The 25,062-nt window shown below is 41.8% G+C and overlaps 1 protein-coding gene across 2 annotated transcripts; it reads left to right on the top strand.

Moving 5' to 3' along the window:
* The first annotated feature begins 4,550 nt into the window (after window positions 1–4,550).
* On the top strand, window positions 4,551–24,723 carry sdc4 (syndecan 4). Of its 2 annotated transcripts, none has more exons than XM_084034854.1 (5): window positions 4,551–4,842; window positions 19,677–19,914; window positions 20,035–20,078; window positions 20,397–20,589; window positions 21,432–24,723. In XM_084034854.1, the coding sequence occupies exons 1-5, from the start codon at window positions 4,789–4,791 to the stop codon at window positions 21,581–21,583; spliced, it is 681 nt and encodes a 226-aa protein (XP_083890980.1). In that variant the 5' UTR covers window positions 4,551–4,788; the 3' UTR covers window positions 21,584–24,723. The 2 variants fall into 2 exon arrangements, with proteins under 2 accessions (XP_083890980.1, XP_083890981.1); XM_084034855.1 differs by having other exon boundaries at window positions 4,554–4,842; window positions 19,680–19,914.
* Window positions 24,724–25,062: the final 339 nt, after the last annotated feature.

Here is a 25,062-nt window from a genome sequence, read left to right as displayed (position 1 = left end):
CCATGCATGACCTATCATCACCTACGTGGGCATCTCACTGCATAACCTTTATTGGTTTGTAGACGGCCGTGTGTCTGACGTTGGCGTGGTCTCCATTCTTGTAGTCTATACTTTGTATCAGTGGAGTGTTTTGCATGTCGATATGACAGTAGACATGAGAAACTCTGGAAACACATTTTTGAGCATCTGTTGGGCTGCTCGCCGCTCTCAGAAGTCGAGCCGTCGGTAGACGTTCTTGTTAAAGCTGTGGAGGACTCCGCCACCTTAGCGGGGGAGCTTGTTGGGCGAGTGCCCAGAATGTTATCCGAGTCATCATAAAACGGAAAGCTGTCTTTGCTATTTGTAGACGCTCCGCTTTTACAGATGACATTGCACACCTTGATCTTAACCCTTACTGTTCATTTCATGCCTTCACAGTATTGTTTAAAATAATTCACACATAATAAGAGTTTATACCAACTGTTGAACTGCGGATCTATTTAGAATGCATAAATAGCCTGTCTGGCATGAATAAATGGATGATTAATCCTAATTAATGTTTCAGAGAGCAGGGTGGGTGTATTCTTTGGGTTTTACAACACTCCTTTTTCTTTCAAAAAATCTACTCTGACACAATATCATGTCCCGTTTTTCCTGTTGGCTTCATGTGTGAGTTGTTGATCAGGGCCAGCTGACATATAAGAGAGTGAAAGCAAACTTAGAAGAAAAGACCTCTCTTGTTGCAATCAGAGCGGGTGGCAGTAAGTCTTGCTTCCATAACCTCAGTCACCTCCCACCATGTTGACCTTATTATTTCTCCGACAATAAAAGGTGTTTTTTTTGTTTACCATTGTGCATAACAAAAAAGCCTGTATTGTAACACACCTGGTGGTTCATTCTCACCTGAGCAGGGGTTTTACCTGCCTCCACTGGGAATATTACACAATCCAATCATCTCTCACACACGTCTGGTTTTCCCTCCTCGTCCCCCCGAACAGGGAATTTACCGGCATCGCCGTGTTTAGGCAGCTGCTAATCTGATCGGACTGCAGCGTGAAGACGAGTGGAGCTGCCCGACGGGTGGAACTGCGGACATATACTTAAGAAAGTGTATATTTAAGACCATGTACAGGATTCTCAGCTGAGAACGTTTTCAACCAACTGCTACGTGGCTTGTTGCTAGGACACCGTTGTCATTTGTGAATGTTTTCCATATTAAACAGTGCGACTGGGGGAAGTCCTTTGCTTTCCATTGAGCAGGTGTGACCGACCAGTTAGGAAAACAAAGAGAAGCTGGAAACTCCTTCTTCCTCTTTTATGAATTAACAACACACAGACGATAATTCATTTATGAAGTAACCTCAGCTTCACATTGTGTGCTATGTTAACAAGAAACACACACACACACATACACACAGACACAACCTTTACCTGCAAAATCACTCAAAGAGACACCTACTAACAGGAATAAGCTAAAAATAACCACAAAGGGACAAAAATACCACATAGACACAAAGCAGCTACAGAGAGATATAAAGCAAAGAGACATCAAATAAAACTACAAAGAGAGACAGAATATCTGCAAAGAGACACGAAGCAACTACAAAGAGACACAACAGTACTACAAAGAGATACACAGTGACTACAAAGGGACACAATATGAGACATAAACAAATGCAAAAAGACACAAAAGAACTACAAAGAGACACAAAGCAACTACAACAAGACACAAAACAACTGCAAAGGGACAAAACAACTCCAAGGAGAGGCAAATTAAGTTTGTACATATACGTGAGATTTTGAGTGCAGTACTTTTACTCGTAATCAAGTATTTCTATTTTTTGATACTACAACTTTAACTTTGAATCTCAGTACTTCTTCCACCACAGCATGGTACTCGCAGTACACGGTGACACGCTTAATTTCCTTTCATGAATGTAAACATATCACTCTGCTGATAATGAAAATCTCTGTAAGCATGTACCACAAATAGACAAAGAGTAATTTACACACACACTCATACAGTTTCAGTATGGCTTTGTCTTGGGTTTTTCCAGGTTCACCTTATCTTGTATCTGTATGTGTCTTCTTATCTCTACTTTGTATGTTACATCATCCAGGGCAGAAATCCCCATACTAGCGCCTGAGGCATCTTAATAAAATAGAGAGTAGATAGTAGATATGTATCACAGATAGCTGCCTGACATGCAGCAACGTTGGCCACTTCATTCCACTCTGCTGACACAAACAACATTGAATTTGCATGCACATTTAAATTACAGGCATGTATTAATGAGTCAAAGATGTAGGTTAACCATTAAAACAACTACTTGTCTGTGACCAGTTCATTCAAAATGTAATTTCCCCATTTGCTTTATCTGATTTTATTTGCAAATAAAGCGTAAAGTGGGAATAAATAGAATTGTGAACGTAGACCTTCCTGTCCTGTAATCATCTCGGGATCTCGGATTCCAATGGCTCAAGAATTTTATTTGATTTATCTTATTTAACAATGGTTAAAAATGAATGAGCAATAACTTTGATTAATGAGAAGCGGTTCTTTAAAAGTAAAGTGAAATATTGGAGGTGATTTATAATTACATTAATGTATACCATTGTATGTATACAGGCGGATTAAGAACACGTTTATTTTTCTTCTTTTTTATTATTATTTGTTTGTTTCCTTCCCCCATTTATTACCGTTTTAAATCTAATAGAAAAAAAACTACTAAAAAATATAGATCTTTATAAGATAAATATAAATCAAAGTCTTTCCATTCGAACTTTAGTACAATGTAATTGTCAAATTATGAATATTGCATTTAAATTGAGTAGGACAAGGTGGAGAAGGTGGAGAAGGTCGCCACTGCCCCCGGTCTCCGCTGCACATCAGCGGATCACAGCCAGCGGTCTCGCGCCGACGCCCCTCGCACAGCGCGAGCTTCATCACATTCTGCGTTGAATCCTTCCAGCTGCGCAGGAAACGTGAACACATCGATGATGAAACGCAGTCCAGCGACGGGGAGAGGGGAATGAAAACAGCAACCGTGAGACTGGTGTTGTCACCGGTGAGCTCTGGAAAGTGAAAGCATGTGGGAAGAGAGAGGAACTTTTTACCGGAAGATGTCGTCACGTGAAGAATTTCCATGAAGCAGCAGAAATGCCCGCGAGCATCCAGCTTTCGTTTTACGGAAACGGTAACCTAAGCTGATTTAATGCGCATATTGAAATAGTCCTACATTTACATTTAGGTCATTTAGCAGACGCTTTTGTCCAAAGCCCTTGTGGCAATTTAGACTGTTTGTCTTTTGAGAGTAGTACGCCCTGCTTTATAACTTATAGCTTCATCGGAGATAAGAGACTCATATTTGTTTTATAGCCTGTGTTGTATTTTGATTGGGGAAATAATGTGACAAATGCCGGCTATTGCCCAAAGTAGGATATTTTGTTAGCCATATATGCTTTGGACACCTGCAGTACGGATGACAATGTTTAAACCCATTATTTATCCTCCTCTGGTGGGAAAACATCACCTTTAATCAAAGTCTATAGACATGGAGGGAGATAAGATAACACCCTGTGGCTTATTGGCAAATGGCCTGTAATAAAACGGTCCATAATTATCTCTTTATCAAGTGTTAATGACGACAAACATGAGCATATGTCATTAAAGAAAAATACATCAATCCATCCAATGAAAAACATTACTGAAATAAATATACATGAAATAGATTCAATTCATGGTCAAATCCATCCATCCATCATCTACCGCTTATCCTGTATATAGGGTGGAGCCGATCCCAGCTGTCATTGGGGGAACGCAGGGTACACTCTGGACAGATAACCAGTCTATCACAGGGCTTTATGGTCAAATATCAAATATAAAAAGCTGCGCATATTATGCCAACAACTATTTCGGGAATTATGAATTAATGTTCACCCCAAAGACATTTAATTAGTGTTATAATTCAACCAAGTACAATTTACTCAAGTACTGTACATCCAATTTCAAGGTTCTTGTACTTTCCTAGTGTTTCCATATTCTGCTATAATTTTATACTTCTACTCTATATTTGAGAAGACAATATTGTACTTATTAATCCATTAGATGTATTCGTCATGAACTACTTGTTACATAGCAGATGGAGATGATTAATACAAAATATAAAACAACTAACATATCATTAGGTGTTATTAAGGCCTAGGCAAATGCTAACTTTTACTTGTAATATTTTTACATTGTGTTATTGCTATTCTTACTTGAGCAAATGCATCATGTAATATGCAACGGGCTAAATAACATTTTAAGTTCTAATATTGTGTTGGAAATCAATACATTTCCGGGAAACTGGTTTGTGCTTTTATTTTGCAGCACCAACCGGTGTTTTTCTTGACTGCATCCGGGTAACTTGACTGCGCCATGGGTCCGTGGGCGGGGCCAACCTGTTGAATGTGATGAATTTACCGTAAATTATGAAGAGGCCAGTGAGTGCGTAACGTCATAGCTCGTCGCTGATTGGAGGAGAGTTGGGGGAGAGTGAGCGCGTCCGAAATATAGAGCAGATCAAACCGTGGAGCCCTCAGTAGAAACCGACCAGTCACCGGAGAAGAATAAAGATAGAGAAGACAGTCAATGTGATAAAGTGGACCGTTCCTCAACAACTTCTTGGACTATACTGGGACACAGAAAAAAACCCTGCCCGAAGAACCAGTCATTCACCGCACTGGTTTTAAATCTCTGCGAAGCTAACGCGAAAGCTCAACGACTTAAAACAAAAACAACCGTTAACGCTACCTAAAAGGACAGCCATGCTCAACCTCTGCCTCGTGTTGATTTTGTCTGCATCCGTTTTTTCAGAGTCGGTAAGTTGTTTTACTAAATATTTCTAACTATGACTAAAAGTACAAGTTTGTAAAGTTTGTTTTCCTTCCCTTGGTCAGACTGGCAGCCCGAGATAAAGTAAGGTCCCGCTGCTAGTTTGCCCTGCGAGGATTAGCCGTTAACTCCACTCCGATGTGACCGTTCACACTAACGGCTGGCGCTTTTTCACGTCTGGTGTTGTACGACGTTGATATGGTTACATAGTAGACGTAGCCTCAATGTTGTTAGCCAGCTAGCTTCATGGCAAGAGTCGTGTGTGTGTGTGTTGGGGGAGAAGACTGTGTGTGTGTGTGTGTGTGTGTGTGTGTGTGTGTGTGTGTGTGTGTGTGTGTGTGTGTGTGTGTGTGTGTGTGTGTGTGTGTGTGTGTGTGTGTGTGTGTGTGTGTGTGTGTGTGTGTGTGTGTGTGTGTGTGTGTGTGTGTGTGTGTGTGTGTGTGTGTGTGTGTGTGTGTGTGTGTGTGTGTGTGTGTGTGTGTGTGTGTGGAGAAGACTCGCACACAGGCATCTACAGCCTGCTGCCATTATCCACCATGGGGCCCAGATGGGGGGTAGCTGGCAAGTCACTTTTCCTGATTCTCATGGGCCGATCACTGAGACATTAGGCTTGCTCTTTTAACATGAATGACTCTTTTTGATCAATTAGCCAAAGAAAGCATCTACACACTCGATGTAACCTCCCTCCCCATTCCAGAAAGATGCAGAATGTAGACCTCATGTGTTGTGACTTGAGAGTGTGTGTGTTTTTTCCATAATGTTGTCTACACATGTTATTATCTTTTAAAATCATGGCGACCCAGTCTGGGTTTATTGCCAAGTAGGTTGGCATAAGATAATATTAAAGCAAGTCCTGTGAAAGTTTATATATATATATATATATATATATATATATATATATATATATATATATATATATATATTAGTATCTGTTCAGGAATGTGTATAGTATAAAGAATATGTGGAGATAATAGAAAAATAAAAGTCTAAAAGATGGGTGTTTATGTAACGCATAGAGACAGATGTTGAGGCTCTGTGTTATGTGCACGTTATTCAAAGGATGTCCCACTAAAACTTCCTTCAGGGACCACTAAATGCTTTGGGGATGGGTTAAACAGTGTCTACAAAAAGCTGACTTCATGCTAAGATATTTTTTTTTGTGCCGAGGAACGTCGCACACAAATGTAATTTCCCAAGGACTGGAGTTTCCATGAGTAGTCGCCTGACTTTTAAGAGCCATGCTGTTCAGTTATCATTCAGGAAGTGACCTATTCTGATTATAGAATTCTTATTTGTGTGGGCTTTGACATGTTGTGTCACTTTTATTCTCTTCTCCAGCATTTCTGGATGCATATAGTCTGACTATATACATCTGTATATTATTGACACTTTTATTCAAGCTTGACTTCATTATTAACTATTCATAAAATGTGGGTTATTCAGACACCTGAGAATGTCCTGCTGGACCCAGTCCTGCTCCAACCAAAGGAAAGGAATGCTATGTTAGAATAACATGGGGAGGGGGTGATTACCTTATGTTTTAGTGAGTAATATCTTTGCTATACGTGAAATTAAAATGAACAAAGACAGTAACGTTAACTACTGACCAAATGTCAGTAGTTTCACTTAGATGAAAACAGGACACATTCAATTCAATTTCACATCAACATTTCCTGTATAAAACACATGGATGATTGCAGGAAAATGATTGATGATTTATGCTATGGTGATTACTGTGACTGCTGTCATTTATGTCCTACCTCATCGTCTGCAACCTTTCTAATTGTGTGCATACTTCAGTGCTTATGCAGGCTCTGGATGCCACACACACACACACACACACACACACACACACACACACCATACACACACATCCCCCCTCCCCAGTTAGCCCAGTTGGTCAGTACAAATGGTGTGAATGGCTGCAACGTCATTCCAGGCTGGAGTGCATTCCTTAAATATACCTGAAGGGATTTTAAAAAGGAAGCGCAAGTTCAAACATCTCAATGTTAGACGCTTCACCGGGACATGTTAAAAGTTCCCAACACTCGGGACACTAATCCCCGCTCGGAAAGCTGAGCTGCGTCTGCCTTCAGGCTACTTCTTTCCACCAGCGTGTTGCTGTCATGAGCCAGCGGCTCCCGACGAATCACTCACAGTTGGTTGGATGCACCTCGCCTTTACAATCTGTTACATTCCTCAAAGGCTCGTAGCTTCTGCTTGCTCACTCTGCCTCATCTCGTTGTCACCCCCACCCAACTCCCCTCCCCTGTCCGCTCTTCTTCTTCTTCTTCCCTTTTTTGATTTCCCCACTGGAATGTGACCTTTGGTGACCTTGACCGGCCCTCTTGGGGATTTTGCACACTTGGAGGGATCTCAATAGGGCCCTGGGTCCCTTTCATAAGGGACACTACTTTCCTCTAGTGTAGCTACACCTACAGCTTTCCCACCAAGAAGTGCTATTAGTATTTATGCTCTTTACATGAGCCGTTACTTTCCAGAGTTTGACTGCAGTTTCTGGAGCCGTCACTCTGTCTGTCTGTTCCTTTCAGCCTCTCTGATCAATTGTCACTCTTAGGTCACCCTCGGTGGCTCTCTCTCTCTCTCTCTCTCTCTCTCTCTCTCTCTCTCTCTCTCTCTCTCTCTCTCTCTCTCTCTTGTTGCTGCGCTTCCTTTGATGGATACTTAGCCTCTGAGCTATGACAATCCCTCCCTCCAGCCTTTTCTTCTTCTCTACCCACTGAAGTCATTATTGGTATGTGGGTTTGGCGTTCCCAGCTAATCGATAACAATGTTCTTCTACCTGACAAAAGAACATGCTCTGAAAGCCAAAAAAGCTCTTTGGGGACCCACAGGCATGATTGGAATGTCTTTCTTTTTCAATGGGTCAAGTTATCTGTCTTTCTAAAGAAGATGCCAAGAGACTATAATTTTCTAATCCAGGGAAGTTATTTCTTCACTTAGCAGAGCCTTTTGCAGCCCACGATGGAGCAAGTCGACCATGTTGATCTCTGCAAGATATGCTGACCTGTGGTCAGACTGAGCTCTCGCGGAGTACAGCTTTATCAGTTTGTCCAAGATAGACCAGGCCAAACAAATCCTGTTCTTCATGCCTTTTTTTCTTTTCCATTGACTTCAGCATTTCCTGCCCATGTATGGGAGCACAAGTCACTACAAGTCCTTCATGACAAAGAATCGGGTTAAGGTGAAAGATAGATGTCTTAAACAAAGTAATTCTGTTAGAGTAATTCTCTCTCTGGCAAATGTTTGAGTTTGCATTCAAATTAACTTTGTCAAATCACTTTAATTTACCAAATGCGCTCGTGATTACAACTGTGGTGGTTAATCGGGGTTTAAAAATCCTCTTTACCCAGGTAATCCATGTTGCACCACCAAACCTCAGCTTGTTGCCTTTGGAGACCATTTCTTATATCTTGTTGGAATGTCACTGTTTTTGCTTTTAGCATTTAGCAGTTTTTTGGTGTGTTTTTTTTGCCATGATGGGGTGCATTGAAAGTCCGTGGTGAAAAGAGCACAGGGAAGGAGGGAGGGAAAGCGGGAACATGATAAATGGTATCACAAGGATGTAATAATGGTTCCTGCATTGCTGTCCGCTGGTCTATAAAATCCCTTTGGGCCGAGGAATGTTGGCACAGAAGGAGGAGGTTTTTGTCCTTCCTGCCTGTGATGGAGAGCAGTCGAGAACCTGATTCCCCACCTCCCTCCACCCCCTTCTTACCACCACATATTCTGGCAGTCTTGACGGGAACTATATGAATGCATTTAGGGCAGAAGTTGACCATAAAACCCTCTCTTATTTTGATTATCCAACATTTATGGAATCTTTTGTGCTACAGCCACTTTCTAAACATAGCCTGGACCCTGGAACTATTATTTTCATTATTGATTTTAATCGGTCTTCAAGTTTCTTGCCCAGTACCCAAAGATATTCATTTCATTTATTTACTTTTTGATAATAATCTCAAATTTATGGAGTTCAGTGTTGTCGTTTGAAAAATGGTCATTGAAACTGATCAGTTTTCTGATTGTTTCATGATCAGCAACGATAATGGCTCTCTATCAAAACAAGGGCGTAAGCATTTACTTGCTGAGATCATCGCTATCTTTTTGGACCAATAGACTAATCATTCCAGTTCTGCAGATGTTGGTGTGTATAAACACATTCAGTCCTCATGACTAAATAAACGGTACCTTCTTATTTACGTCGACAGTCTAGGAAACATGCATTGCTTCGGCGCCACCTCCCCTTGTTCTTGACAAGAAAATCTGTTGTGGCTTTGCGGCGGACTAGTGAGAATACAGCGGGCCGTGGCAGAACATGGAATATGAGCCTCGCTGCGTTTCCAATCGGGAAATGTATCGGTGAGCCTGAAGGGAGGCCGTTTGATGTCGGTCCTGCCGTCCCATGACACCCCGTCATACTCTGACAGATGACCGTTCCAGGCCTGAAGCCAGACTGTTAGCAGCTATCAGTGCTGATGCACTCACTGTTTTTTCCCCTTCCTCCCCCCAAGCAGAACACATGTATCTGACATGAAAATTGGAGGGAGGGAGCGTGAAATGTAATAGTCAAAATGCTCCACCCTGGGGCTGGGCAACAAAATCAGATACCTCCAATAATGTGGACTTAATATCCCTCCCTGTAATGTGACAATATTTTAGGGAAGTTTATCGACATTTTCAGTAGACGCCAGTCGTGCCGTTTGCATCCTGTATGGTTGGATGCGTATTGGCATGCTTTTAGTCACGTATCATCTTTAGTTATGTGGACTTCAGCTGCAGTCAAGATTTCACAATACAACTATCATGGCGAAAATAATTCACAAGCCAATATTATCGCAATATCTATTAGAAAAATCAAATTCATCTTTAACTTGGAGAGAGACAGAGAGACGGAGCTTTTGGGTGGTATGAGGGCTTCCCCTTATTCGGGCCTCCTTCCTGACAAATGTCTCCATAATACCACACCTCTTTGATGTGGTGTGTGTACGTGCTTGTACATGTGCCTGTGTCACTCTGTGAATCTGCACTTCTTCTCTATCACCATGTGTGAGGTCAACGTTTCTACATTAGACCACCAGTGGCCCACTGAGCCGGCCAACGTTGGCACCACAGACGCCACACTTTTAGCTATTAAAATGCTAATTTATCACTGCTGAAGCATAACCACAGAGTGTGAGTGCAAGTGTGCGTGTGCATACAATAGCAACTATGTGAACTTTAAGTAAAGTGAAAGGCTATGTATGGGTTCTCCACCTCCAGCAGTGTTGTTGCCACTGCCCATCAGAAAAGATTACAGGGACGTGTGTTAAATAACTTGCTTTTTTAAAAATGCATCAGGAGCCATGCTGCGTCCGTTCGATTCCCTCCCTAGAACTCTGGCTCATTTAAACATACATTAGTCAGAGGGTGGGGCTACTTTGGGTGCTGGCAGATGGTTAAAAACCACTTAACTGCAGGATATCACAGCAGTAGAAGTGGAACCATGAACTTTTTAAAGAACCGTCACAGTGGTGGTTGGTGGCTTGGCCTGAGCTCTTTACTGTGTCTCTCTCTGTGCAGTGAGTGCTATGGCTCCGTTATTGAAAGGAGAGGAATGTGGTGGCTGACTAAGTAGCCAAAGTTTTGGCTACTTAGCTGAGACGCATTCCTCAGTCTGCCAAGCTCAACAGCAGCAAGCACAACTTCACGCAGGCTGCTACAATTGTGAAGTCGCTCGTCTGTTTTCATCTCTCTTTGCATTTATTTATATATGAGAAGTTTGATACTGCTGTCATGTTCGCGCAAGCTACAACCAGGTTAGCATAGCTTAGCTTAGCATAAAGACTTGAAACGACTAATGACCTACAGTCCATCTTGGCCTGCCACAGTTCCATGATGAACTCCTATAGCTTTTCCCTCTGAGTGGGAGGAGCCTCTCCCCAGCAGATGATTTCCCTGTACAGCAGCTATCTTAAGTGGTCAGTAAGGTTATGAATCAATATACTAGAGCACAACATTGTTTTTGTTTTGAAAAAGACAGAAGTTAATATGTAGTTTTTTGTAATTAATCTGTTGTAGAATGGTGGACTCAAGCTTGACAGGAAAAATTCCAGTGCCTCCATCTGTATTGCCGGCTCAACAGTCAAAGTACGCAGCCATCCCCAGTTAATCAGTACCAGAATTTTATACCAAACCATTTCTACGTGTTAAAGTTTTGTCTCTGGCAATCAATCATAATGTGACTTGGCCTGTGTTGTGATTAAGCTGAATATTGAGTTGAGCTGTAACTTAAATTTACATGAGACTTGGTGGTGGTTTGTCTGGCATCTTTCTCCGGAAATACAAAGTCCCTTTTTGTGTCTAAATGAAGCTGATCTGGCGGTTCCTTCCTGGTGTCATGAACTAGAAACTGGGCTGGTCCACAGTTACGACGCATAAAGAGTCGATTTCAGCCTCCTCCTCCTCTTGGACATGAATTGAGCTCTTTGTGACTAATATCACACTATAAATGAATGGGCATCCTCACGTGTCCAAAATCACTATAAAGTATAAATAAGTCTGTTTTACTGGCATGACTCATATATTCATGCTTCTCTTCAGACTTCTAACAAACACTGAGTTGATTTGTCTTAGAAAGCCATTTCCTGTTTCCCTTTTCTTATTATTTCCTGCCATTTAAAGCCCGGAGCTGATCTTTTAGCTGATGATAACTCCTCAGTAGCTTACGTTGAGTCTGTCGGGCTGTAATGTGTTTGATCTAAGGCAGCGATATGCCTGCCTGAGGGAGTAACATCAAAGAGATGGAAGAGTAAGGCAGACATTAGAGAGGCATGGCTTTTTGTAAGAGCTTGACTCGCTGCAGGCATTCGGCTTATTCGTCCATCAGTTATGGATTTGGTAATAACGGGGAATCATCCAGTTGACATGGCAGGATGGCTTCATCGGTGGGCGGAAGAGACCAATAAAGGGCATTACGATAAGGCCGAGGACGTTACCTCAGGAGGCGCTCATCAAAACTCAATTAGGCTTATCAGCGGGAACTGAAGCAACACTGTCCTCTGCACAGCTGGCCCGACTGTACAGCTTCACTGTTATCTGGTCAGGAGAGTAGCCAAATCCTAAAGCCAGTGCTCCAGGTCATTATCAAAGTGGAATCCAACAGTATCACTCACATCACTGAGTAATATTTGTCTTTGTGATAAAGTTAGAAAAGCCCTGATTGACTCGACACGTTCATGACGCGGTGACACGGCGTAGTTCGTAGTTGTTTTGATGCAGCGAGCTAATCAGATTTCTGACGCGCGTTGAATACGTCACATGGACGACGAGTCCATAGACGAGAAGCTGGCCGCAAAGCCGGGTGCTATCTAAACACAGACACCGTTGCGGCGCCACAAACAAAGTTGTATCTAAACGCTCCGGTTGGTGGCACATTTTGACTCACCTTCCCACCATTGCAGCGGAATCGTCTGTCTGAAAGGGGCTATAGATAGAGCGGGCGTAGGTAGAAGGAATCTAGAGCTTGGCTGTCAGAGCAAAAGGCAGAGGTAAGTGTCCTATAATGGAAGTAGTGAATCCGTCGGTTTTCACTACTGTGAGGAATCGTACGTAGGAGCAGCAGCAGGGCTGTGCTCTAAATAAAACACTCAGCTTTATGAGTATAACAAAGTAATGACACCATAATGGATTACTCCTTATGGGGCCCTTTGCATACCATATACTCAGGAAGTGTGTGTGTGTGTGTGTGTGTCAGAGTTACATCAGAGGTCAGAAGTGCGTCTTACAAGCAGATGAGATGACACAATAAATGGTGTGAATCTCGCTTGTTCAAGTATCAGCCGGGAGGGGGGTGAAAGGCAGGATGGGAAATGGAGTGAGTGAAATGTGGAGAGGCAGAGAAGAGGAAGCAGGGGGTTTTATCTTCCAAAACCATATCTTCTCATCATCGGGCCAAAAATGGCAGCTGAATCTCACATGAAATGGGAGGGGGGGAAACAACAACAATTGTCTTTTCTAGAAAAGGTCAAGAGACGTTGGACATCACAAAGAATAAGGAAGCACATTCCTGCGTGCTGGTGTTTCTTTTCTGTCTTTTCATACATTGCACCTCCTCCACGCCGCCGTGTGAATGGACCAGATGCCTCTCTGTGTGCCGGCAGATGGAGGGATTGTTTCCCCAGTTTAATGAAGGGAGGCTGCTGGAGGCTTATCCCCAGTTACCTTGGTCATTGATATGCTCTTGAGGAGTCCACTGGCATTGTTTGGCATCAATGGCAGGGACAGACCCAAAGGCTGGGTGGCGGGTGTCTTGACAGACTGCCTTTCAGTGAATGCGGGCAACTGGGAAACAAGAACGTTTAGGACCTCCATGCTGAGACAGGCAGGATAAACAAGGATGGACAAGAGGCTAGACTGAGGTGTAACGTGTGCAGCAAGACGGGGACACTTTCTAGTGTTTGAGAGCTTTTATGAACTGAAGTCTGACCTGAGAGTTTTAACTGCCAAATATAAGATGCTCTCGAACAAAGGTTCTTGCAGAGTTTATCAAATTACAAGATAAATACTAACATTACCACTCCTTAATTATAATGATGAGAGCTGAAATGGTTGGTTGATCTGCAAAATATTAATCATTTTAATGCCAAACATTCTCTAGTTCTAGCTCCCATTGCTAGATAAAATGCTGCTTTTCTTTATTTTTATTGTGAATACACATTTGAAGACATCTCCTTGTGCTTTTTAGAAAAGGTGTTTATTAATGGAATCAAGTTACAAATCGATTTTTTTTTCATTGTTGTTGGAGAAGAAATAGAAAGTGGTTTGCAACAATTGATTGATTTTCATAGAAAAATACCAACAGTAGAGCTGCTGTAAACGTAAATATGTTGCCTTTCTTTCTTGTATTTTGAACCCCAGTCCAGTGGGGTTCAGCCTGTTTACGGGCCTGCTTGTTATGTCAGATGGAAGGATGTAGAGGTCACATGGTCGACGGTCTCAGGCTGCAGTCTTTTGGGTGTTTGTGCTTCGGCACAGTGAGGCCAGTGAAGCCTGTTATTAAGAGGCTTTAATTAAACAAGGGGAAGCTTTGTTTGAGCTGTTGGATGACTCTGACCTTTTGTGGTAGACCAGGAGTCCCAGAGAAAAGGTCATCTGTGCCGATCATAACTATTTAAAGTCTTTATGAGAGTGGTGATCTCATAAGGAAATGCAAAAAAAAAAAAAAAACTATCACTTTACCCTCGTGAGTTGGAAACGGACTGGTGAGCTCCATTACTGTAGTACAATCAGGGCTCCAGAGTGCGACCATTTTGCGCGGGCCTTCTTCACTGATTGGCTCTGACCCAGTAGTCTTCTTTGCTGAATGTTGGTGGGAAAAATAAATCAGCCGTGTATAAGCCTTAGTATACTGTGTACTCTGTATTTGTTTTGTTGAGATTTAAATGAATAAAAAACATTTATTTAAAAAAAGAAACTTTATTCCTGTTTATAGTAATTTATGTTTTTAAGAAATGACCAGTGTATATGGGAACTGTAAAGAAAAAGTATGTGTATTATTGTGGTGCCATATGGTGCTGTGAAACATTTTGGGTGCACCTAAATTAAGTGCAACCAATGTAAAAAAGTAGGTCTGGAGCCCTCTAAATACTTGATTAAATGCTCAACATGCATCACAACCATAAACGGAAATATTATTTCCCAATTCTCTCCATGAAACCCATTTAGTTTGGCTGTAATCCACATCCGGCTGCACATTAGGCAGATTACATGAGGCTGTGAAACACAGAGGATAAAATGGTGATCTCTAAGTGGCTTTTTAAAGTTTGTGACGAATAATGTGGTCGCGTTAGTTTTTCCTCTGGGGGGAAAAAAATAGAATTTGCTGCAGTGACAGTATTTCAAAGTCTAATGGGCACAATTATGTTTTCCTCTCCCAAAAATGGCGTGCGTTTTAGGAGATCAACATTCTTGGAAATCTTTTGTTAAAAGCATCAACATGACCCTGATGCCTATTTATTGTACATGCAGTATGTTGTTGTTGTTCAGTTGTCCAGGATGTCGTTTGAGCCTTTTGTAGCACCGCAGCTTTAATTACAGCACGTAGCCACTTTGTGTTGCTGAGCCCATTAAGGCTTTGTTTGTTGTCAACGCATTAGGCTCAACATGCGAGGGACCGTTTTTCCTCCGAATGTATTTGGCAGTGATGCACTGGGATGATGATGGTGTTTGATTACACATGCAATCAATGAATGTACATCATTTACAGAGTTAGAGAAGGAATCTTGACATTTCTTTTCTTATATTTTCAGTTTATAAAAAAGAATTAATACTGTTTATTAGATGACACTTGAATCCAATACTAAGCCATCAGGCAGCCATGAATGAATGGATCTGGGTTCAACAAATCTGTCACCCCCTCATTTTAAAATGTGAGCGCTAATTTCCATGTCAACTTGGTTACATAACCGTTCCCTCCTTTCCAGTCTGTGCTGGTTTCGATAATAATATGGACGATAATGCAGGAACACATTACTTCCATCGTTTTGTATGGTTTTTATTTGGTCTTCAGCCCGTGTGTGAAGCAGAGACTTCCTGTTTCATCCTCTGCTCTCTGTTGTGGGTCTGCTGTCTTCCTGAATACTTTCTTGGATTTGGGAACAGTGAGCTTGTTTTCGTCCAGGCAGACTGGGACTTGGCCCGAGTCCCATCCCGGCTTTGCTTCCTGGGAGAACATAGTAAAGATGGAATATCCCCCACATCTGATAGTAAATTTAGCAGCTGCCATCAAAGGAGAAATCCTTCAGGGTTTGATCTGTTTCTTCCTGCTTCTCTTACTGAATCAACCTGGCCTGTTGGGACAGGCCTCAGTCAGCCTGTGAGATGGTATGCTGTTGTTTTAAAGCACACAAGGTCACAATGGTGGAGTTTCTCTCCAGGACACAAATGTACGTCCACATTTCACCGTGGGGGCTTAAAGGTCGGGGGCAGCCAGGAGGAAGGAGTGTATTGACACCCCACCACACCAACAAGGATGAACGTATTGGCTTTCTGTCTTTGCTTATCAGGCGAAATCTGTGTGGAAGTCTTTCACAAATAGGACTTTTGTTTTTAAAACCCTTGAGCTGAACAGAGCGTGTGGTTTGATTAAGATCATCACTTAAAGCAAAAAGCTGATTTACGGGAGGGGTTCCTGGCTTTTGAACCACAAAGTAGTATGCAGTGTAAAACATGCCTCACGGGATGATGTCATGTTTTGTGTTTTGAATGAGCGTGACTCACGCTGACATCCATGATTGAATAAGCCAGACTCCGATGATTCATATTATCATGTGAATGACTTTGATTCCTATAAATTGACTCGGTGGGCTTGGTCCAGCGCGCCGCAGCAGCAGTCGAATGCCATCTGAATGGCAGCGAGGAAATGAGGAGCGAGTAGTCACCATTTTAAGGCTCAGGATTAGGTAGGCACACAGAGGATCACAGCTCCCCTGTGTCCATGTGTAGGGTTTAAATGAGGAAATAATGGAGCACTGATCCCCAACCAGGGGGACTTGTACCCCAGTAGGTTTCTCCTATAGTTGCCAGGGGATACGAGGAAAGAATGTGGAGGACCTCGGCTAAGTTAAAAGAGTTAGAATGATTGTTTTCAGGAGAAAATAAATGCACAAATAGGATTAGTGATTATCTTCTTTTAGTATGTGTCTAATAATTTACCAGCTATGTAAGACTGAATGAACAGTACACCAACCAGTCAGCTGTTCCATGAAAACTAGTTGGCATGCAAACACAGGAGTCCAAATGAGTTGGCTGAACAAAGTAAACAAAGCTTGACCAAACTGAACGAAACATTAAACTGTATGAAACATATTGTAATATGATAAAACAATGTCCGCTGTTATATAATTAATATTGTTAAATAATGCACATTTAGAAGGAATTAAAAAGCAGGTAGGTGACAATATTCTGGGAACCACTGTAATCACGGATATACAGCTACGTTGGATGTTCTTGGTCAGTCTTTGGAAAGAAGAACTCCCAATAATGAAAAGGACTAAAGTCCTGGTCCTTGCTAAGAGGAATCCCAGTAAAATGGCCTCCCTTGTTTGAAGTCCCTGGGCGGCCACAATGGGGCCTTCCCACCCCTCCTCCTTGTCATATAGGCTACTTTTAAAGGCAGAGGGGATTATCTTCAAACACACATCGTTACTATGCCAAGTATTTGAGAGCGCACACATGCATAATGCTTGGAGGCCCACGGAAGGCTTAGCCACCAGCTAACTCTTAAAATGAAGAGTCAGATGGAAGTAATTATGAGAACTCATGATGTCAACACAAGTCCATCTCTGTGTGTGTGTTTGAGGCCGAGGAGACGAGGATGTTGTGGATGGCCAGGCAGCTTTCCAGTCTGATTTGTGGTCAGCATTTGTTCTCAGTTAATGGACGCTTCCATTGAAAAAAAGAAAAGCCTTCCATCTCTCTAGTTTCTTCAGTCTTCTTTCTGTTTGACAATACTTTTTGTCAATCTGTCTGATTGCTTGATTGTAGACAATCAGGCAGTGAGGCCTGCTTCAGTAATGCTTTTCATTCAGAAAGCAGAATCCACTTCATCACATCCTCATGTTGCTAATTATTCGTTTCAATTAATAGCGCGATAATTTAACAATATCTGAAGTTGTACAAATGTCCAAAACTCCCAAGAAGTATCAAATGTTGACATTTAAGAAGCTGAATCCAGACCATATTGGTCATTTCTGCTTTAGAGTAAATCTCTACATTTAAGAAGTGCGACTCATAGAATATCTGCCATTTCTGCCATTTTTTTAAACTACTGAAACTATATACTATATACTGATTTGAAAAACGTATTGCTACCAGCATCCGCATGTTCTGCCAATTTCAGCTCTGCATTGATTGAATTACTTCCTGATTGGATTAAAATGTTTTCGTACCATCTTTACATGTTAACCAGAGAGACACAGCAACATTCTTCTTTCTCAGTTTTACCATTATTTCATCTCAGGTGTCTGATTGGTCATTTTCTCAGAATCCTTGTTTGCTGGTGATTTTCACTCTTACAAAGTAAAAAGCTGCTCTGTTTGTGGTGTGAATGTATGTCAGTATGGATGCAACAACTTGAAAGACTTTAAAGATTTCTGGATGAGCAATTTTCGACCTGATGTTAAGCTTTTTTCGCCTCGTTATATCCCCCCGTCCCTCTGTTTGCCCTAATGGTGTGTGTGTGTGTGCGCGTGTGTGTGTGTCCCACCCATTCAACAGCCCAGTGTTTTAATCCCATTCACACCGCTTACTGAGCAAATGGTCAATGAAATTAAGTGTGCTAATGTGATTAGAGGAGGCTGTCTTCATTATGTTAATCTTCATGGGACTCTCCTATTAATGTGGGGCTGCAACTAACCATTTTCATTATAGCCAGCTCATTTTCACGGTTAATTGTTTCATGTATAGAAAAAAAAAACAATAATTTGCAACGTAACTACTCTTCGCAGCCTTGGATTATTCTGTGGTTTCAACTTCTCAAATATGAATATTTGACAATAGAAATTTAGTTTAAGGGTTGTGTTTTTATTAGGCGTTCGGTTACAGCTTCTACAGTCGATTCCCAGCAGGCCAGTTAACCCTTTCTTTACACATTGTGTCCTATACTGTATATGCTGTGTTTTACATTTCAGGCATTTAACGGACAATCATCCAGTTTGGAAACATACAGGTTTTTATACAACACGGCTTTGTTTCCAATCATAGACGACCTCTACAGTAGTTGCAGCCTCAGCTGTTGCCGAGTAATTGTGGCCTTTTCTTTCCCAAACCTCTGTTTTTGTCTGTGTGTGGCACCTAGATGGCAGCCAGATATGGTTGTGTGTTTTATTTACCCCCACATGTCCGTCTGTTGGTCTTTCACCACATTAATGCATACAAATGAAAGCTGGAGGATCATTTGGCCTTATTTTGATAACCCCATGGTTCTGAATGCTATGGCAGAAACAAATGAAAATCATTTCTTTTAAACTTAAAAAAAAAAAAAAAAAGTGAACGGTGCTCTCTGGTTAGTCTTGTTTTTTCAGGATTTCCGCTTGTCTTGGTCATGTAACCACTATGCAATTGGGAAAAGGTAATCACTGTTTTTCTTCCTTTGGCTGTGTTAGTCGTGTCGTCCAGGGCCTGAGACGTCTCTCTCTCGTCTGTGGTTTAGAGTAGGAAAGGACGTCTAGATGACGCCTGCTTACCTGCCATCATGGCTGGTGGTGAGCAGGTGAACTTTTGGTGGTGAAAAGTCATTTCTCAGTTTGATTATAGAGCCTGGAAAATGGGATTTAAAAAAAAAATCCTCCTTTTGGTTTTAGCTAAAATACTAGCAACTCTTCTATTGGAGTGCAGCCCCCTTAACACATGCACTCCATGTTCAGGAACACTTCCTGCAGGGATCAACACTCAGGGAAATGTTGTCCATGTAAGCTGTAACTTTGTGTGGACAAGCATGTGAAGGATCCGTCTGTTGGGAGACGCTTTCCCGTGTAGAGAGGAAACCAGTCATGTGACGTCTTTGAAACCGCAACCTGAATTGAGACAAAACGTCTCCTCACCTGCCATGCTCTGGAAAAAAATGATGCTGCATTGATATAGACATGTAGATACTGCTGTTTGGATTTGACACACATCTGAACATTTGCAACGGTCAGGTCATCCCAGTAACTTCCCAGCTACTATGCGTGAGGGTGAAGCGTTGGATATCTGAGGTAGAATGTCGGAGCAGCTCCTCCATGTTGCAAACGTCCCCCTGACTCTGTCTCTGGTGTCCCAGCAGGTGAGGGAGACGGAAACATGGATGCCCATGAAGACCACACAGACGGTCGCCATGTCAACACACCGTGACGACCTGGAGTCATCGGGTGACTCCACCAACGGCTCCGACTTCGGCTTCACAGACGACGAAGACAAAGCCGACGGATACGATGGAGACGAAGACGACGACGAAGATGACGACGACGACTACTACGACGAGGACGAGTACGATGAGTTCTCGGGATCCGGCGACGGAGGTCAGTCTCTACAAACATTTCTGAACACTTTTAAATCATTTCAATTGCATCATGTAATTAAGGCTTAAATTTAGATATAAAACGATTAAAATTAAATGAATAATCTGCTTGTTTCCACAGCAACAACTGTGTCACCTGGAAGAGAGTCCAATCCATCCGTTAAGGTGAGAAGTGTTCTTTGATTTAAGCTAAAAATGGAGAATACTGAAGTAGAAAACGATCATTCACCTGATTGCATTTCCATTTTTTTATGTAATTCTGGTTTCAAGTGTTTCATATTTCTCCCCTTCCATTAATCTGCAGCAGAGATCATATTGATAGCAAATCATAGCTTTACCTAAGGTTCACTTCTCACATCATAACTGTGCACTATGCAGCTTTTTTAACATTAAACATTTTTAACATATTGTTGGTAGACTAAATCCAAAGGGTTTAGGGGCAGTGTGATGGTTCTAAGCTTAAATCCCTGTCTTCATCCTTAGCCTGCTGTGAACGACAACAAGATCCCCGAGGAGGAGCGCACAGCGCGGCCAACCATCAACGAGGTGGACCAGAACAGCAACGAAATCCCCCTGCTGACAGCCGAGGCAGAGCCCAGCGACGAGCACCCATCCAACGTCCTCATGTCCCACGCCAGCGAAGACAGCATCTTTAACAAGACGGAGGTCCTCGCAGGTCAGTACCCATCCTGAATGGATGTCCATGTCTTGATGTTTCAAGCAGCGGGGGAAGGAATGGGAAGGGAGCCTCCAAAACATTTTGTGTTTTTAAAGGTGGTTTAAGGACATCAGGCTTCTTATCCAGAATCAAAATAAAACACGCTTATCTAGTGTTTAAAAAGCAAGACAAAAGTCCTTGAGAAATAAGTTCCGAGGGTATCCTGTTATTTACATTTAGGATGAAAACAACCGTATCAAGACGAGAGGAATTTAGAAATCTCTGCAGTTTCTTGTACTTTAATATTAATAGAGATTAAATGCTGTGTGCACATACTTTTCTTCCAACCCAAAGTTATAGTGAGGGATGATCTGATACTTTATATTGGCGGAGTTCATTCCAAAATAAATTCCTTCTGTGCTAAAGGTGTCGTAAAAAATAATGATGTATGTAGCAGCATAAATATGTTTCTGGCACATTGTAATAACAATGGTAGATATGAAATCTGACACTTTCTGAGCTTAAAGTGGAGCTCAAGCATCATCTCCAGAGTCTGTCTTCTGCATGGGGACATTTAATAGTGAAACAGGATAGGAGGCGGGACATAACGTTGATTGGATGGTTGAAAAAATTAGCTCAGCGCCTTCTGTAGCTCTGATTGATCGATGGATGTTATTGGTTGGTACGAGCTGATGTAAGCATGAGTCGTAGTTTGTCTTCCAGGGAGAAAAAGATACTGGATTTTGACATCAAAGTGTTTATAGCCAATATCAATCCATTGATATACGACCACGTCCTCGGGTCACACACCTTAGAACCTCAAGTCACTGAGTATTTTGCATCCTCATTTTCTCTTCCAGCTCTGATCGCGGGCGGCGCCGTCGGCCTGATGTTCGCCATCCTCCTCATCCTCCTCCTCATCTACCGCATGAAGAAGAAGGACGAGGGCAGCTATGAATTGGGGAAGAAGCCCATCTACAAGAAAGCCCCCACCACAGAGATCTACGCATAGATCCTGGACTCCCCACACACACACACACACACACACACACACACACACCTCACCCCCTTAACCCTTAAAAACCCAATCAGGGCCAGCGTCTGGCCTCCCAGTGCCTCATCATCATCATCATCCTCCTCAGACCTCCTCCTCCACTTTTGTTCAGTGGGTTGGCGCTGGCTAACACATCAGGAGAGAAGCCCCGACCACACAATCGATTGACTGACTCCTCCTACCTGATGCATGCTAATATTACTGGTGCTCTCTCAACCAATCCGAGGCATTGTTGGTCCTCTCATCCCTCTTTTGGTTTTGTCAAACATGGAAAAACCGAGCAACAGGAGTGGACTATTTCAGCTGCGGTACACAGTCTTTTGTTTCATATTATTTTGTCCCCATGTCAAGAGAAAAAACAACAACAGAACTTACAACTGAGGACTTGGAGAACTCCTCTTCCTCATTGTTTCCCCTCCTCTTCTTTCCCCACCTTCCAGTTAAAAACACTAACACTGTGCAATGAGTCTTTGTCCAGGTATTTATTTTCCCTCTCCGTTATTCCTCTGAACCCGTTTCTTGGACTGCAGCTTCTCGCATGACTGTAGCAAATGGCTTTTTATGTGAACATTTTTATGAGAATTTTTTTTAAAGAACTCCTTGTAATGCAGAGAGATTTCATTTTTTTTTCTATTAAAGATCCCATCACAATGGGTAAGAATTTAACTCACTTCGTTCAAATTCAGTTTGATTTGAGAAAATGCACGTCACTTGATCGCTGTGTAGATTCATGCTCAGAACGGATGTTGATTTTTATACTTCTGTGATTACAACGAGAGAGAGAGAGAAAGAGAGAGAGGTTGTATTTGCAAATCGTTGTTTTCTGCCTAATTTCGCCTGCACAAAGTACCGAACACCCGTAATATAATTCAGTTCATATTGTGTAAATTCACAGATTCAGTGAGATTTATTAAAACCACCATCAAATACTTTTTTTGTCTTTTAAACCTTCTGGCACGTTTCTTTTTTTTTTTTTTTCGTTCTTTTTTTCATTCTGTGAGTCCCATCGGTCTGTCACGTAGCGCCTGATAAGTAAGCTAAGCTAATCTGGAAAAAGAATTTGCAAATACTGTATGACCCAGGTCACACACACACACACACGGTTGCATTGCAGTGCAGTGTGTTGTCCTTTAAAAACCTGGAGGATGTTTTACCACTATAATGATTACCGCTGTGCCTCCAGGGTCTGTTTTCTGTTATTGTGGTGAACTCGACTGGAGTCGAACCAACATGCTTCTACATGGCGACACACCTACATTCCACACACACACACACACACACACACACACACATACAGTTTGAACACCATGACGCCTGAAGCTGCTGACCCTCAACAACAACACCCGAGCTGAAAGCAATAGTTTGACATTTTGGCGCAGAGTTAAGATGAGACGATATCAATATGACGCTACAGTAAGCAGATGGTTAGCTTAGCAAATGGAGGGGAGCGGCTAACGTGGCTCTGTCCCAACAACCCAAGACAGTTGTATGATCGTCGAGTTAATGATGCGGTATGTTGACAATAGTTAGGAAAATGTTGTTTCCCTTTGAAGTTGTCGTTGTTTGCAAGACGAAAACTTTCAGTCCCGATGCCTCTGATATGACCTTTCTAAGTTAATTAGTAGCACATTTAAAACTTAATAACAAATATAAAAAGCGTTGTAAAAATGACAATTCCCATGATCAAACTATCCATTTCACTCTGCCTCCTATCTGTGAATCTTTCCCCGTCATGGTGCTCACATATTTATCATACATTAACTCTAATATCCATGTATCCAGTAAAGTTTGTGATTATTTTTACAGTGAAAAGACATTTTGCGCTCTGTGATCGGAGAAACTGGTAGTTTTGGTACTTTCTGTTGTTTTGTTGGGTTTTTTTTTTTAAATCATGGGGTTGATTCTTTCTCAATAAGCTAGAGCAGCAGCTTCATAATTCCATGATGGGGTCTGAGCGATCTGAACGCCATGATGAACGGCTTTGATGCTCACATTTCTTCGCTGAAGGCAGCAGCACACAAACTGGTCTACCAAGGATTTGTATATAGTCATTGCATAAAAATAAAACGAAACAAATATGAGCTTGGTACTTAGCCACATCCTGGCAAAAACAGATATCTACCAAATATTTAAAATGCCAAATTGTTTTATTTTGTTTCCCCCCAGCAGTAACGTTCATGTGATTTACTGTAAATGTAAAAACTGTTTTGATACTACCGACGCTAATACTAACGCGCTCCTCTCATTGATCTCCAGTGTTTGTTTGTTTTTTCCTCTAGTAGATCAACTTGTTCCCTTTTTTTTTGTATTAATTTAACTGTCAAATTATTTTATTGCCTTCTTTCAGGTTGGGGTGTTTTCCCCCTTTTTAAGCTGTTGTATATGTGATTTTAAAAGTTTTATATACACTAGTTTGAGATTTTCAGAGGCAAATAGTTTTGAAACTTTTTATTTTGTAAGAGTTTCTATTATCTTTTAGACTGTTTTTTTTTTTGCTTTTGTATTTATGTTTTATTTTGTTTATTTGTAGAAGGATTGCTTATGTGGTTGCCGTTCATCTCGTTGTTCAGGGGATGTGATGAGCCATGTTGTCAAGTAGCAGACCTGAGTTGCTCACTAGCTGGAACAGCTTTTTGGGAGAATGTTGTCTTTGGAGCCAAAATTGATCCTGGTACATTTGCTAATATGTATTTTGAAATTCAACATCTCGATGCTGGAGTTCAAAGCGTTTTACTCCCAAGAAACAAACCGCTTAATCAAGAAAACAGTGCTACTTGTTTCGGCGAGTATCATCTGACCTCAGACAAACGCCGATTAGATTTGGACATGATCTGTCATCGCTGAATCGCTGTCTGTTTTTATGAGGGGTGAACATTTTCAGGAAACAGGGAAAAAAAACTAAGATTTCAGCTGGTAATCATCCGCAGGTCTGGACAGTGAGCATGGAAGAGATACGTATGTTCTGCTGCTTAATGTCACAAACACCACATGTGAATCACCAATGAGTGGAGAAGCCAATGAATCATTGGTTTCTGCATGCAGGTTCTGATTTATTATTGGAAATAAAGCTATTTTTATGCACATTAACATTTCAAAAATGCTGTCTTTGATTTATCTCCTGAGAGACGGGATGCCTCTTGAGTCCTTATCATGTGACTCGTTAACAAAAGTCAACAGAAAATGTCAGGAATTGGAATGGCGACCACTGACCATGTAATTATCAGGCAGAAACCTCTAGTTCTGAAAAGTGAACCCAAAGTGCCTTAAACTTGCTTTCTCCCTTCTGGCCATCAGGGGGCGACTCCTCTGGTTGCCGAAAGATGCTGGACTGCATAGAAGTCTGAGAGAATTATCCTATTTCTCTCTCAACTCAACTCAACTCAAACTTTATTCATAGAGCACATTTTTCATGACCAATGGTTGACCAAAGTGCTGTA

This window comes from Eutrigla gurnardus, assembly GCF_963514095.1.
Source record: "Eutrigla gurnardus genome assembly, chromosome: 2".
Classification (NCBI taxonomy): Eukaryota; Metazoa; Chordata; class Actinopteri; order Perciformes; family Triglidae; genus Eutrigla; species Eutrigla gurnardus.
The sequence above is the reverse complement of the archived record's forward strand: the minus strand, read 5'-3'. Positions and strand labels throughout refer to the sequence as shown.